General features: G+C 37.0%; 1 protein-coding gene across 2 annotated transcripts in view; it reads left to right on the plus strand.

Annotated features, from left to right (window-relative positions):
• Window positions 1–13,212, plus strand: part of trim24 (tripartite motif containing 24) — a 114,496-nt gene that overhangs the window by 56,984 nt on the left and 44,300 nt on the right. The window contains exons 3-4 of one of the 2 annotated variants that reach the window (XM_051930446.1): window positions 9,898–10,045; window positions 10,892–11,021. In XM_051930446.1, coding sequence (XP_051786406.1) covers window positions 9,898–10,045; window positions 10,892–11,021 — 278 coding nt within the window. Of the gene's footprint in view, window positions 1–9,897; window positions 10,046–10,888; window positions 11,022–13,212 lie in introns of both variants that reach the window. The other variant, XM_028804580.2, reaches the window with a different exon arrangement.

Here is a 13,212-nt window from a genome sequence, read left to right on the forward strand (position 1 = left end):
CTCTGATCCAGTTGCCTAGCCATCTCAGTTTGGCCCTTATTAAAGTTGGATAGACCCTTAAGACAGTTTAGTTACTACCTAATATATCCCACTCTTTGAAAGTTTCAATTCTAGCGAGATGATCAGTGCTGTTCAATTCACCGGTCAGTGATTTTAATGTTGTGACTGATGGCTTGTGTTTTAGCAAATTTCATAATCAAAAGCCAACTCCTACTTTTAGCTTGTTTAATTGTCCAGTTTTCAAAACTGTTTAATAACTGGGTAAAAGTCAGTAACTGAGAAGATTTCATTGTATCCATTTACTGGAGGCCACTGGTGTTCCTGCTTTGCAGTGTGAGTAGTGAGACATTGTGATGTCCCATCACAGTTTTTCACCTTCTTACTAGTAACAGAAACAAATGAGAAGTCTTAAATTCACAAAACCTCTCAATGCATAGTTATTTGATCATATTATTTAGTAAATGTTTATTAATAGTTATGCTGCTAAAATAAGATATGTGCGCTGAATGATATAAAGAGTAAAAATGTACTTCCTGTCACATTGCTATTAAGCCGATATCCAGCTTTACACCTGCCAGTTTGAGTGCAAGCCTACAATCCACAGGTGTTTGTTTTATTTATGGATAAGTAAGATAAGTTGTCAATACCATAATGTCATTTTTGTTTTTGTTCACAAAGTTGAACTGATGCTTACAGTCGCCACTGTCCTGCCTCTCACTTGATGCATCATTTATTTCAAGAAAGCTAAAAATGTGTCATTTTGTGGACAGTTTTATAATTTATTTTTTGGTTTCCATTCTTTTGCAGGATAGGAATGGATGTTATAGCTATAAAAAATTATCACAATAAAATAAATATTTAAACAAAAATCTCAAAATCCCAGTATACAGTAACTAATATTTAATGAATAACAGAGAGAGCACAAAGCATAATGGCTTAAATTGTATTTTAATCCTGTAAAAATAAAATGAATACACAAATGAATGCTACCATATTCTGTCCTTTGTATTATTTAACCAAATATTTCTACTTAAATATTTTATGTGCTATGCATGGGAACACAGTAGTAAAGTGCATTTGTATATAAAACAGATCTTAGTTTGTCACGTTTTTTCAGAACTAATTTAAATAAAGCATTCTTTGCCACATAAAGTGCTGCAGGTTAGAGTGGATGGTTGAGAAGTACGAAGTGAGATTTAAAAAAAAAATTAAGACATTTGTTAAAAAAAAAAAAAAAAATTAAAACTTTTTTTTCTTTTCTTCTTCAGTTGATGCATAGCAATACTGTAACAATGCTAAGACCTAATCCAGGGCACACTCGTGCATAGACCAACATCCAGCAGAGTCAGACATGCTAATCAATTTACTGCACATCATCTTTGGGATCTAAAGGAAAACCAGAGTACTTGGACTTTTAGATAGCCAGATTGAATTTTGTGCCCCAAGGAGAAAATTCAGCTTTTACAGAAGCCTTTTAAATAAATAAATAATTATTAGGGCTGGGCAAGTTAATGCTTTATCGCGTTAACGCATTAATTAATGCTGACAATTATTTTATCACATGTTAACGCAGTTTTTATTATTATTATTTTGAAAGCCTCAGTCTTGCTAGCGATCGATCGAGATCAGTGATCTTCTTGTTACAGTACTTTTCGATATGCTTTTGCTAGAATGAAAGTTAGCTTTGTTGTTTTGACCTCGATTCCCTGCGCATACATGAGTAACGAAGAGTAATCTGCTTCTAAAATGGCATGTGGAGAGATACCAAAGTGAATGTTCAAAGCAAAATAATATGTGGATGACTTTTTTCGTATTATTGTTGAATCGGACTCTGATTTGTCGGGCTCTGATTTTGATGCAAGTGATCTGGAGATGTTGATCGGAAGCGAAATTGAGGTACCGGCATCAGCTGATCGTGGTGCTGTACATGTTCGTGTAGCTGATGCACCTATGGCAATGTTTGCCTGGAGGTACAAACCATATTGAATCCCATTGCAAATGCAAAGACAGCCAGGCAGCCAGCCCACCGTGAATTCCTGCTGGCCATCGAGCCGCTGCTGCAGCAAACTGGCGCCGACAGCAGGCAAAACAGGCAGCAACAGGCGTTTTATGTTGATGTATGTATGAAACCATTGCTTTGTGTGCTTTTCAAAAAACATTAGCCCACAAAGAGTTGCTACTGAACATACGACTGTTTATGATGCTCCCTGATTTTCTTCTGGTATCTGTTCAGATAAAAAAGAAAACAGATTTAGAAATGTTAAGTTGCTGTTGCTCGGAAAGTGCCTGTTATAGTGTTGTGATCGTGGCTCTGGACTCTGAGGGTAACTTGTTTTTCTATAACAAACTAGATAAAACGTTAATGCCCTGGCAGTGGCAAATACCTTTGGTTTTATAGTTGATTTGATTACATTAATGTTTAAGTTGAGATTTACAAGATATTTTAACTGCTACTATGTAAAGGAAGTAGTGCTGTTTAAAAGCACCTTATTTGTTTAAAGTGTTTGCAAACCAAATACATGCAATACACTACTTTTGAGTTCATTATTGAAGTGTGCGCATAACAAAAGGATTTTTGTGATTGTCTGCGACTAATCTCAGACAATCATCCGATTAATTACGCTTAAAAATATTAATTGTTGCCCTGCACTAATAATTGTACACACTCTATGGTCTATACACACACCAGAATAACTAAAAAGCAAAGAAAAAAAAAACTGGCTTGGCTGTCCCAGTCACAGTGAGTCTTTATGCAAATACATTGCTGTTGGTATAAATGAGGCCCTGTAGTGTTTCTTGACACATGTTTGCTGAATAATTTGTTGGCTGAAAGTCCTCTGTGTTAGTGTGTCAGAGAGAGGATGTGCGGCTTGTTTATAATGGCACTCAGTTTTGTTTCAATTTTTTCCTTCAATACTACCTCCTTGGGGTCAACAGTGTGTCCCATAACTGAGTTTGCCCTTTTCCTTTTTGGTTTGGTGGGCCTCTCATGAAGTCATGTTCTCAGTCCAGCACACACGACAGTGTAGAAAATCACATTGGCCATCGCATAGTTATACTGTAGATGATGTGAAGGATGTCACTTCCCACATTAAAGAAACGCGGTCTCCTAAGAAAAAAAGCCTGCTTTTCCCTTTCTTTTAGAGCTCCAACCTATCGTTAATGTGGACCTCCAAGTACTTGTAGGAGTGCACTACCCCTCTACATCCACTCCCTGTATAGTGACCAGACAAAGAGGCTCCTTAGTTTTACCGATGTTAAGTTACAGACCATTCTTTCTGCACCAAGAAAAACTGTTATCTACCTGACGTCTATACTCCGTCTCATCCACTTTATCGATACACCCCATTAGTGCAGAATCATTTGACAATTTCTGCAAGTGGTATGATCTGATGTTATATTTATAGTTGGCTGGGTACAGCGTGAAGAGAAAAGACAGGACTGTTCAATGTGGTGATCCAGCGTTGCTTGCATCCATATCAGAAAAGCACAGTCCTCGAGTCTCTCAAACGGTGGTCTGCCCGACATGTAGTCCATTGTCCAGGACACCATAGGCTCATCCACTTGCATATACAGTGGTGTGAAAAACTGTTTGCCCCCTTCCTGATTTCTTATTCTTTTGCATGTTTGTTACACAAAATGTTTCTGATCATCAAACACATTTAACCATTAGTCAAATATAGCACAAGTAAACACAAAATGCAGTTTTTAAATGATGGTTTTTATTATTTAGGGAGAAAAAAAATCCAAACCTACATGGCCCTGTGTGAAAAAGTAATTGCCCCCTTGTTAAAAAATAACCTAACTGTGGTGTATCACACCTGAGTTCAATTTCCGTAGCCACCCCCAGGCCTGATTACTGCCACACCTGTTTCAATCAAGAAATCACTTAAATAGGAGCTGCCTGACACAGAGAAGTAGACCAAAAGCACCTCAAAAGCTAGACATCATGCCAAGATCCAAAGAAATTCAGGAACAAATGAGAACAGAAGTAATTGAGATCTATCAGTCTGGTAAAGGTTATAAAGCCATTTCTAAAGCTTTGGGACTCCAGCGAACCACAGTGAGAGCCATTATCCACAAATGGCAAAAACATGGAACAGTGGTGAACCTTCCCAGGAGTGGCCGGCCGACCAAAATTACCCCAAGAGCGCAGAGACGACTCATCCGAGAGGTCATAAAAGACCCCAGGACAACGTCTAAAGAACTTCAGGCCTCACTTGCCTCAATTAAGGTCAGTGTTCACGACTCCACCATAAGAAAGAGACTGGGCAAAAACGGCCTGCATGGCAGATTTCCAAGACGCAAACCACTGTTAAGCAAAAAGAACATTAGGGCTCGTCTCAATTTTGCTAAGAAACATCTCAATGATTGCCAAGACTTTTGGGAAAATACCTTGTGGACTGATGAGTCAAAAGTTGAACTTTTTGGAAGGCAAATGTCCCGTTACATCTGGCGTAAAAGGAACACAGCATTTCAGAAAAAGAACATCATACCAACAGTAAAATATGGTGGTGGTAGTGTGATGGTCTGGGGTTGTTTTGCTGCTTCAGGACCTGGAAGGCTTGCTGTGATAGATGGAACCATGAATTCTACTGTCTACCAAAAAATCCTGAAGGAGAATGTCCGGCCATCTGTTCGTCAACTCAAGCTGAAGCGATCTTGGGTGCTGCAACAGGACAATGACCCAAAACACACCAGCAAATCCACCTCTGAATGGCTGAAGAAAAACAAAATGAAGACTTTGGAGTGGCCTAGTCAAAGTCCTGACCTGAATCCAATTGAGATGCTATGGCATGACCTTAAAAAGGCGGTTCATGCTAGAAAACCCTCAAAAAAAGCTGAATTACAACAATTTTGCAAAGATGAGTGGGCCAAAATTCCTCCAGAGTGCTGTAAAAGACTCATTGCAAGTTATCGCAAACACTTGATTGCAGTTATTGCTGCTAAGGGTGGCCCAACCAGTTATTAGGTTCAGGGGGCAATTACTTTTTCACACAGGGCCATGTAGGTTTGGATTTTTTTTCTCCCTAAATAATAAAAACCATCATTTAAAAACTGCATTTTGTGTTTACTTGTGTTATATTTGACTAATGGTTAAATGTGTTTGATGATCAGAAACATTTTGTGTGACAAACATGCAAAAGAATAAGAAATCAGGAAGGGGGCAAATAGTTTTTCACACCACTGTATTGGAATTTATCCTTTAACAGGGATGACTAGATGGTATTGAAGGCATTGGAGATTTTGAAAAACAAAATCCTCACAGTGCTACATTCATGTGAGAATAAACCTTATGGAGCAGATAGATAATTTCATCCTCCACTCCAATTTTTGTCCAATAGGCAAACTGCAATGGGTTCAGGTGGTCTTCCACAAGAGGACTCATAGTCCAGGACCAGTATGTGAGCTTTACAGAGACATTCACCTAGTTTCCTGAAACTCTGTGTTAACCACTATACAGCTTTGTTTTTCATGATTTTTATGTGCAGTAAATATTTTCAGTATTATAGTAGGGGCCGTAAAAGTTTAAAATGTTGCTGGATTAAAATTATTGTTGGATTAGGAACAGATGCTCACTGTTCCAAAAATTCAAAATGGTTCACATCAAGTTCCTATGTTCTTCACTCACTTTGATCAGCCACACAAATTTAGGGGAAAAAAAAAAAAAAATCATTTAACTCTTACTCCTTAACTCTTCTCAGAAGTTTGCATGAAAATATGTCTGAAAATATTTTAAAATGTAACTTTTCAAATATGGGCATTTACATTTTTAACCCAATTTAAGAATTCGTGTTAACATTGTGAATAATTATTTACAGCCGCTAAAAATGTTCATTTTTCAAATAAAGATTCAATTATTGACATTAAGCATCTTATTACATAAAGCAGAATGAGGTAATTAAAAATGTACTTTTTACCATTCTTTGAATTATTAAATGAGTATGGTTTATATTTGTAAAAATGTGTATGCTATTTTTGTACTTAAATGTATAGCCTCCACCTTATACAGTACATAGATATGGAGGACACAGAAATCCTGAGACAGATTAAATACTGGTTAAAAGTTACAAGATGAACATAATTTACAGTATCACATCCTCCATTTCTACCTGCTAATACATTAATAAGTTTGTATTTTTACAATGGTGGAAATACTTCCCTCTTCTGTTCCTCACTCAGTGTTTTTTTTCTATGCTTATAACCACTAGGCAAACAAGGGGAGAGTCGACATAGACACACTTGGAGTGCTAGAGATTTTGTGGATTTTTATTTTATGCTCCTAAGAAGTTGTGGACAGTCAAATAAAAGTGCGTAAAGGACTGCATAAAAATATCAGTTTTTTTTCCAACTGATCATTATTTTTTTTCTTAAAGTCTCAAGATCGAACTCTCTCTCTCTCTCTTTCTCTGTCCTGCTCAATTACTATGTGTAGATTTCTGCATATCTTCGTTTCACCCTATAGATATTGTTAATACACCTGTTAAGGCTTTCTACAGAAAAAGCACTTTACTAAATCAGGTTTCTATTTGTAAAGATATGAAACCTTACACCGTTGTTGAAAACGAGGGCTTCTGACAAATGATACAAGTTTTGGAACTGCGGTATGCTATACCAATCAGAAAACAAACAAGTGAAGTTATTGTACTGAGGCTTTAGGAAGATCTTAACCAAAGAATCTCCACATTCTCCAGTCAGTTGAGAGAGTAGCCATAACTTGCAACAGCTTGACATTCAGGGCAGCAGACTTCTAAGTCACTACGTTAAAGACGACTGGGCACCTGTGGTGTATGTGTTGCAGATGAGTGCTGAATGTTAGTCATACCATGAGCACCATCTAACTGTATGCTAAGCTGCTGAGATGGCTGGCTGTTGTTCCAAAAACCTTTCTAGCATCTCCAATGCACTGTCCTATTGCATGACCACATCAATTATAAGTCTGCGAGCTGGCAAGTCCAATAAACATTGCTTCTCTTTAAGCATGTGGCTAGCTGTACTGATATGGAGGAAAATGTCTGCAATGTGCCTCACCCGGCCAAGCAAGCAGAATTTTCAGAGCATCCTGCGATGCCAAAGTGAATGTGTGTGTAAAGCAGCTGACATGAAGTGGCTCCATAAGCTACACTGCATCGTTGTCACTTGTGATAGCTAGTTTTTTCTCTTATATGTTCCAATGCCACTGTCAACGGGAATTAGCTCTACATCCTTGTTTTAAAATGCTTCCTTTTTGTCTGATGGTGAACTGTGAGGAGACTGATTAACATGACTGCAATAAGTGAGCAACTGAAGATATATGTTGAACTTGTAAAATTATAGAAAGACACGAGTCTTCTTGCTGTATCTTTTAATTTTGAATAATTAATATTGGTATACATGTCCATCAGGGAAATAAATTTAGGTAACAGTTTAGTTGAAGGGTGGTCTACATTGGAAATTCACACATGAATAGGTTACTGAATCACATCTATTATTTAATACCAGTAACGGCACACTGCATGATAACATGCAGTGAATACACTTGACTTGTGCATTCCTAGTTTTCATTCTCTTTCTCTGCATGTTTAGCATTCGTTTGCTCAGAGGTTGATGCGCTTGCTATTTCCTGAGCAGCTCTTCTTTTCTCCACCCTAGCGGCTCGCTTCTTCTCTTCTTTCGTCGGCATCTTTTCGCGTTAAAACTGTTTAAGTCAGAGTTTGTGTTGTAATTACTTAGTACATTTATCTTCATTTTTCACTTAAGTCTTCAATCTGCCTCAAGAATGATTTAAGATATAAAGAGGTAGGGGAAGTGATAGCGAAGGTAGTAGGGATGAGAACGGCACCCATACACATGCGACGCACGGCCGCCCTGCTGGCCGCTGCCAAGAGTTGATTTTACAATAAAATAAAATAAAAAGAGGAATAACTTTGGAGGTCAGTCATCACCCTGAAAGCGGATAGTAGATATCACGTTGTATATGTGTACCAAATTTCAGGTCAGTATATCAAACGGTTTTGCGAGCTACAGGTGATTTAAAATCCTGGACAGACAAACATACAGCCACGGTAACGTATTATATGTAAAGAAACATCCATCCATCCATCCATTTTCCAACCCGCTGAATCCAAACAGGGTCACGGGGGTCTGCTGGAGCCAATCCCAGCCAACACGGCACAAGGCAGGGAACCAATCCCGGGCAGGGTGCCAACCCACCGCAGGACACACACACAAACACACCCACACACCAAGCACACACTAGGGCCAATTTAGAATCGCCAATCCACCTAACCTGCATGTCTTTGGATTGTGGGAGGAAACCGGAGCGCCCGGAGGAAACCCACGCAGACACGGGGAGAACATGCAAACTCCACGCAGGGAGGACCCGGGAATCGAACCCAGGTCCCCAGGTCTCCCAACTGCGAGGCAGCAGCGCTACCCACTGCGCCACCGTGCCGCCCACTGTAAAGAAACAATATTTGATTATTTCATTATATTGTTTGTAAGATGATATAGATGATTTATAAAGTAACTTGTCATTGCACGTTGTTAAAATAAGGAGCCCCTCTGATGCATGTTGACTTTGATGTAGTGATACATGTTAGTTAAATTATGGTGAATTTTGATTTAGTGCAGTGCTGTGTAAAGGTGTGTGCATGTTTTTTAATAGAGCATCAATATTTTGTTCTACATTTTGCAAATCGTGATGTTAACTGTTCATTACTAATCCAGTGTTGCTTTTTAAATGTCATTCCATGCTTATGCATATATTATGAAGTCACTATGTAGACACTCTTCAAATAAAGTGTTGCTGAAATTTGTCACATTTATTATTAACGTTCTGTATGCATGGTTTAGTAACCTCTATAAAAAAAACAGCACTTCAATTATATCCGTACATGCTAATACAATCAACATAAACTGGATATTGAATCAGGAAATTGCAAATTGAAATCGAATTGGGACATCAGTGGCAGTAACCAGCCCTAGTGCTGAACATGGTGATATTAGCTTTTAAATACTGATTGATCCATAGTCTTGGTATCTGCATGCAATTTGTACTTTCTTCACATAACAGCACGTTTTTCTGATTTTTTTTTTTCTCTTATATTTCAAATATATGCATTTTTTTTTTAAATTCTCGATCCTAAATTGGCCCCCATGTCAGTAGGACCAGGATTGGTTTATTTTTCCGGATGACCCCGAAATATGTCTTTGGCCCAAGGGATCTGAAACTGAATTGAGCAGGTTTGAGAATGCTGTGTTAGTGTAGTTAGGTGGGTGACTGTAGCCCTAGTTAGTTTGTTCAAGTTGAAAAAAAAAAAAAAATTATACTCTCTACATTCATTTTATTTAGATAGATAGATAGATAGATATTTATGTAATTTATTTAGATTTGCTCAAAGAAAGTACATATCTTACTAACATTTTAAAGCATATTTGGAATCTAGTACTGTAGCATTTTAAAAACGTTTTAGATTATTTTATCTCTCTGCTTTAATATAAGCTCTTTAAACTGCTCTTTACCTTTCAGTATACATTGAGTATTGACTCTTAGTAGCACCCTCATCAAAGGTTGGTTTGTGCCTTCCATCTGATGATGTAATGGGCACCGTATTGGTTAATTGGATTCACAAATGAATAACTGAGGTCTCATGACCCCCTCCAATACATAATAGCAAGTTACAAGAACTGGAGATCTCCCTTTCTCTCTTCAGGCAGTTTTGCCAGTGTGGCAGAGATATTAGTTTGAATCAATAAGCAACAAGCCCTTCCCTTCATGATTACAGATCAGGCTTTACTGAGCTATTTTTTGGAAAATCTTTCCGTTTGTCTGATATCTCCATTGTTAAGCTTTTTCTTTCCTTTCCTCCTATGACTTTAAAATGAGTAACACTGCTAATTTCTTTTCTGGAAAAGGTCTGTACAAGCTGTGAGGACAAAACGGAAGCAACTGGCTTTTGTGTGGAGTGTGTAGAATGGCTTTGTAAAACCTGTGTTGAAGCTCACCAGAGGGTTAAATTTACCAAGGATCATGCCATCCGCCAGAAAGAAGAAGTATCACCAGGTATTATCTTCCAACCATTATAATGGCTTCTTTCAGAAAACAGAATCAAATTGCAAATAGTACATGTGTTTTTTTTTTTGCTTTTGATGTGCTTTTGTATTAATTTGAGTTCTGGTAAATTTAATCTGTAAATCGGAATACCTTAGTGGTTAAACTTCAGGCACAGAACAACTTGTTTTTTTGTCAGTTCTGCTGATTTATATTGTGATTAACCAATTTCCGACAAAGGCTCTATATAAATGCGTTATTATTTATTATCATAATGCAGAAAGCATGCAGGATAGCAAACTCATCATAGCCCTGCAATGTGAATTCTGCACATTTTGATGGGACTATAATATAAAACTACCACACTTTCGAACAGAACAGGATGGGTTTCTACTTGAATATAATGCAAAAGGATAATGGGATAATGTACACCATCCTTGATATATTTATTTAAATAATCTTGTTCCTGAATTGCTGGGTTGTTCATGGAGGAAAGCATTGACCCCTTGAGGGACAAATATTTAAAATACTTAAATGTTTTGTCTCTTTATTAGAGCTTTGTCAAATTGTATGGCTGTACATTTTAAAAAACAGTTCTGGCAATTTATAATTCAGTTTAAACTCTATTTACTATAGAATGTGAATATTTATTTTTGAAGTTTTTAGGCACATCTGATATTAAGCATAAATGTGTTTTTCGTTTTACTCTTCCAAAAATGTCGTAGTGGTCCTGAATTTCATGTGATATCTTTTATTTTGCTAATGACAATGTATTCTCGCAGCATTTGTCTGATTAAAACAAATTAAGAAGTCCTTTTTTTTTTTTTTTTGTGTGTGTGTGTGTGTGTGTTTCAGAAGCTGTCTGCTTGCCAAACCAGCGACCGGTGTTCTGCCCCTTCCACAAACAGGAGCAGCTGAAACTGTTCTGTGAGACTTGTGACCGTCTTACCTGTAGAGACTGCCAGCTTCTGGAACATAAAGAGCATAGGTAAGGCTAATTCAGTCATTCTTCAGCATCCTACTATAAAACCAGTTAAGCCCCTGACAAGCATTTTATTTGTTAGTGGTGTTGTGAAATATGCATTTGTTTTATTGTTTTTGTATTATCATTATTATTATTATTATTATTGTTTTCCCCAGCAGCAGTAAGCATAAGGAGCCAGGCCTGGTTAGTATAACAGGCCATATAGACGCTCACTCCCACGCCGCACACCATTTTAGTGTCTTAGTATTGGAGGTACCCACATGAATATTGGGGTGCAAACTACTCCTGTTAATCAGCAAAGCATGGAATTAAGGCAGAGCTCCCTGCTGACTAATTAATACCCCACCACTGTGATGCCTATATTTGAAAGAGAACATTTACCCATTGTTTTGAAGAATGACTATAATGTTATTGCATTGGGAACACAAAGAATGAAAATCATTTTCTGATAGCTTAAACATGTGTTCCATTTGTAACAAATGTTCAAAAATATTTGTGGCTTTTAAAATTGGATTTATTGTACAGAAGTACAAATTATAATGAAGATATTTATTATTTAGACAATTTTTTAAATTTGCTGTGATACAGTAAAGGTATTATGTGAAATAAAAACAAATTCAAATAGACTTTACAAATGTAAAGCTCTTGAGCAGTATTCTAACAAATATCTTAATTCACATCTGAGCAGCTACAGAAGGGATTTGATATAAATATTTGAGCAAGAAGGTTGCATTTTTTTTGGGACAATTTAGGTGGATGTAAAACAAATTCCTCATCCCCAATGAATATTTATTACTAACTTAGCCAAATATATTTTAAGACCACTGCTGTTTCATATATTTAACATTGACAAGAATCTAAAAAACGTAGTTTTCACAATTTATGTTGCCTTGTCCAGGTTTGGTAGCCATAAGTTATTTTTTATTTGTTGCCTTTTGACCATTTTAATAAATGTAGTTTATGTCTAAATACCAAAAAGTGTGACTTTGGTGGCTGTCATGGTTTGTGCATAGATACAGTAGAAGTCTGCCAGGTAAGCGTAAAATTGTATTTCTTAGAAATTACTCCAGAACCCTGTGGTGTAATGTAAGTATGGATAAGCCAAAATGAATGAAGAATGAAGTAGCAAAACCATAAAGTAAACTAATTTGGAAGCATAAACAACAGGCAAAATGGAAAGGTTTTGAACAACAACAAGCAAAAGAAGAAATGTCTCAAATGCTGTTAAACAGGGTCAGTAGTGCCTTTAGCACAAGCAAGTTGTTCTGGTAAATTATTGGTTAGTTGTTGCATGGGTTCCAGACATAAACCAATAAAGCTGTCAAGTACTGTAACATGTTGCACTCAAGACATTTCCTAGGTCAAGACCTAGAATAATTCCTGGCAGTTCACTAGGACTGCATATGTGTGAATAATTCTACTCGGATTTCTAGGTCAGCAGGCAAAACGTAATGATGACTGACATGGTAACATAGGTGTGATTGAACCAGTTGTATAAGATGCACAAAGCTGGACCATTTTGCAGAAAGATATCTTTTCCAAGTTGTTTATAAATTGGGGATTGGTCATATTCTAAAAATACTCCGGCATCTATACATAGGAGAAAATTGTTGAGTTCTTGTACTTTTGCAAGCAGCTGTACGTTGGCCATATCACGGCCTCAGTTTCCTGACAGTGAAGCATTGGTAGAAAATGCATCTCACGGAGCTTTGTGTATCTTTCAGGAACAATAATAATTCATTATCTGATGTATGTGTTGTAATCTTTGAAGCTTTGGCTCCAATATTTTTCAGTTTTCTTTATAGTGTTGTGTACATCTTTTAATATGCTTTAATTTGACTATATATTGCTAAAGAATGTTTTTCTGAAAAATCATAGTAATAGTAGGTGACAGTGTTTAGTGCTGTTGGTTTATAGCTACTTGAAATTGTTGTTGTTGGGTTTTTTTTTTTTTTTGGTGCTCTTGTTTTTGATCCCACACCTAAAAGATAAGTGTATTTATTTATTTTTTTACTATACTGCCGCTACCATTCTTTTGTTTTGATGATGTTTATAGTTTTTGTTTCAGCACTACTTTGTTAGAACAGCCAAGTCATTCCCAGTTACTGCTGTGCATTCAGCAAGATTAGAAGGACAACCTAATAACCAGTTCAGTTGTTATATAGGAGATCTTCATTATTCTTCATGCCTCTTC

This window comes from Erpetoichthys calabaricus, chromosome 1 (genome assembly GCF_900747795.2).
Source record: "Erpetoichthys calabaricus chromosome 1, fErpCal1.3, whole genome shotgun sequence".
In the NCBI taxonomy this organism is placed as follows: Eukaryota; Metazoa; Chordata; class Cladistia; order Polypteriformes; family Polypteridae; genus Erpetoichthys; species Erpetoichthys calabaricus.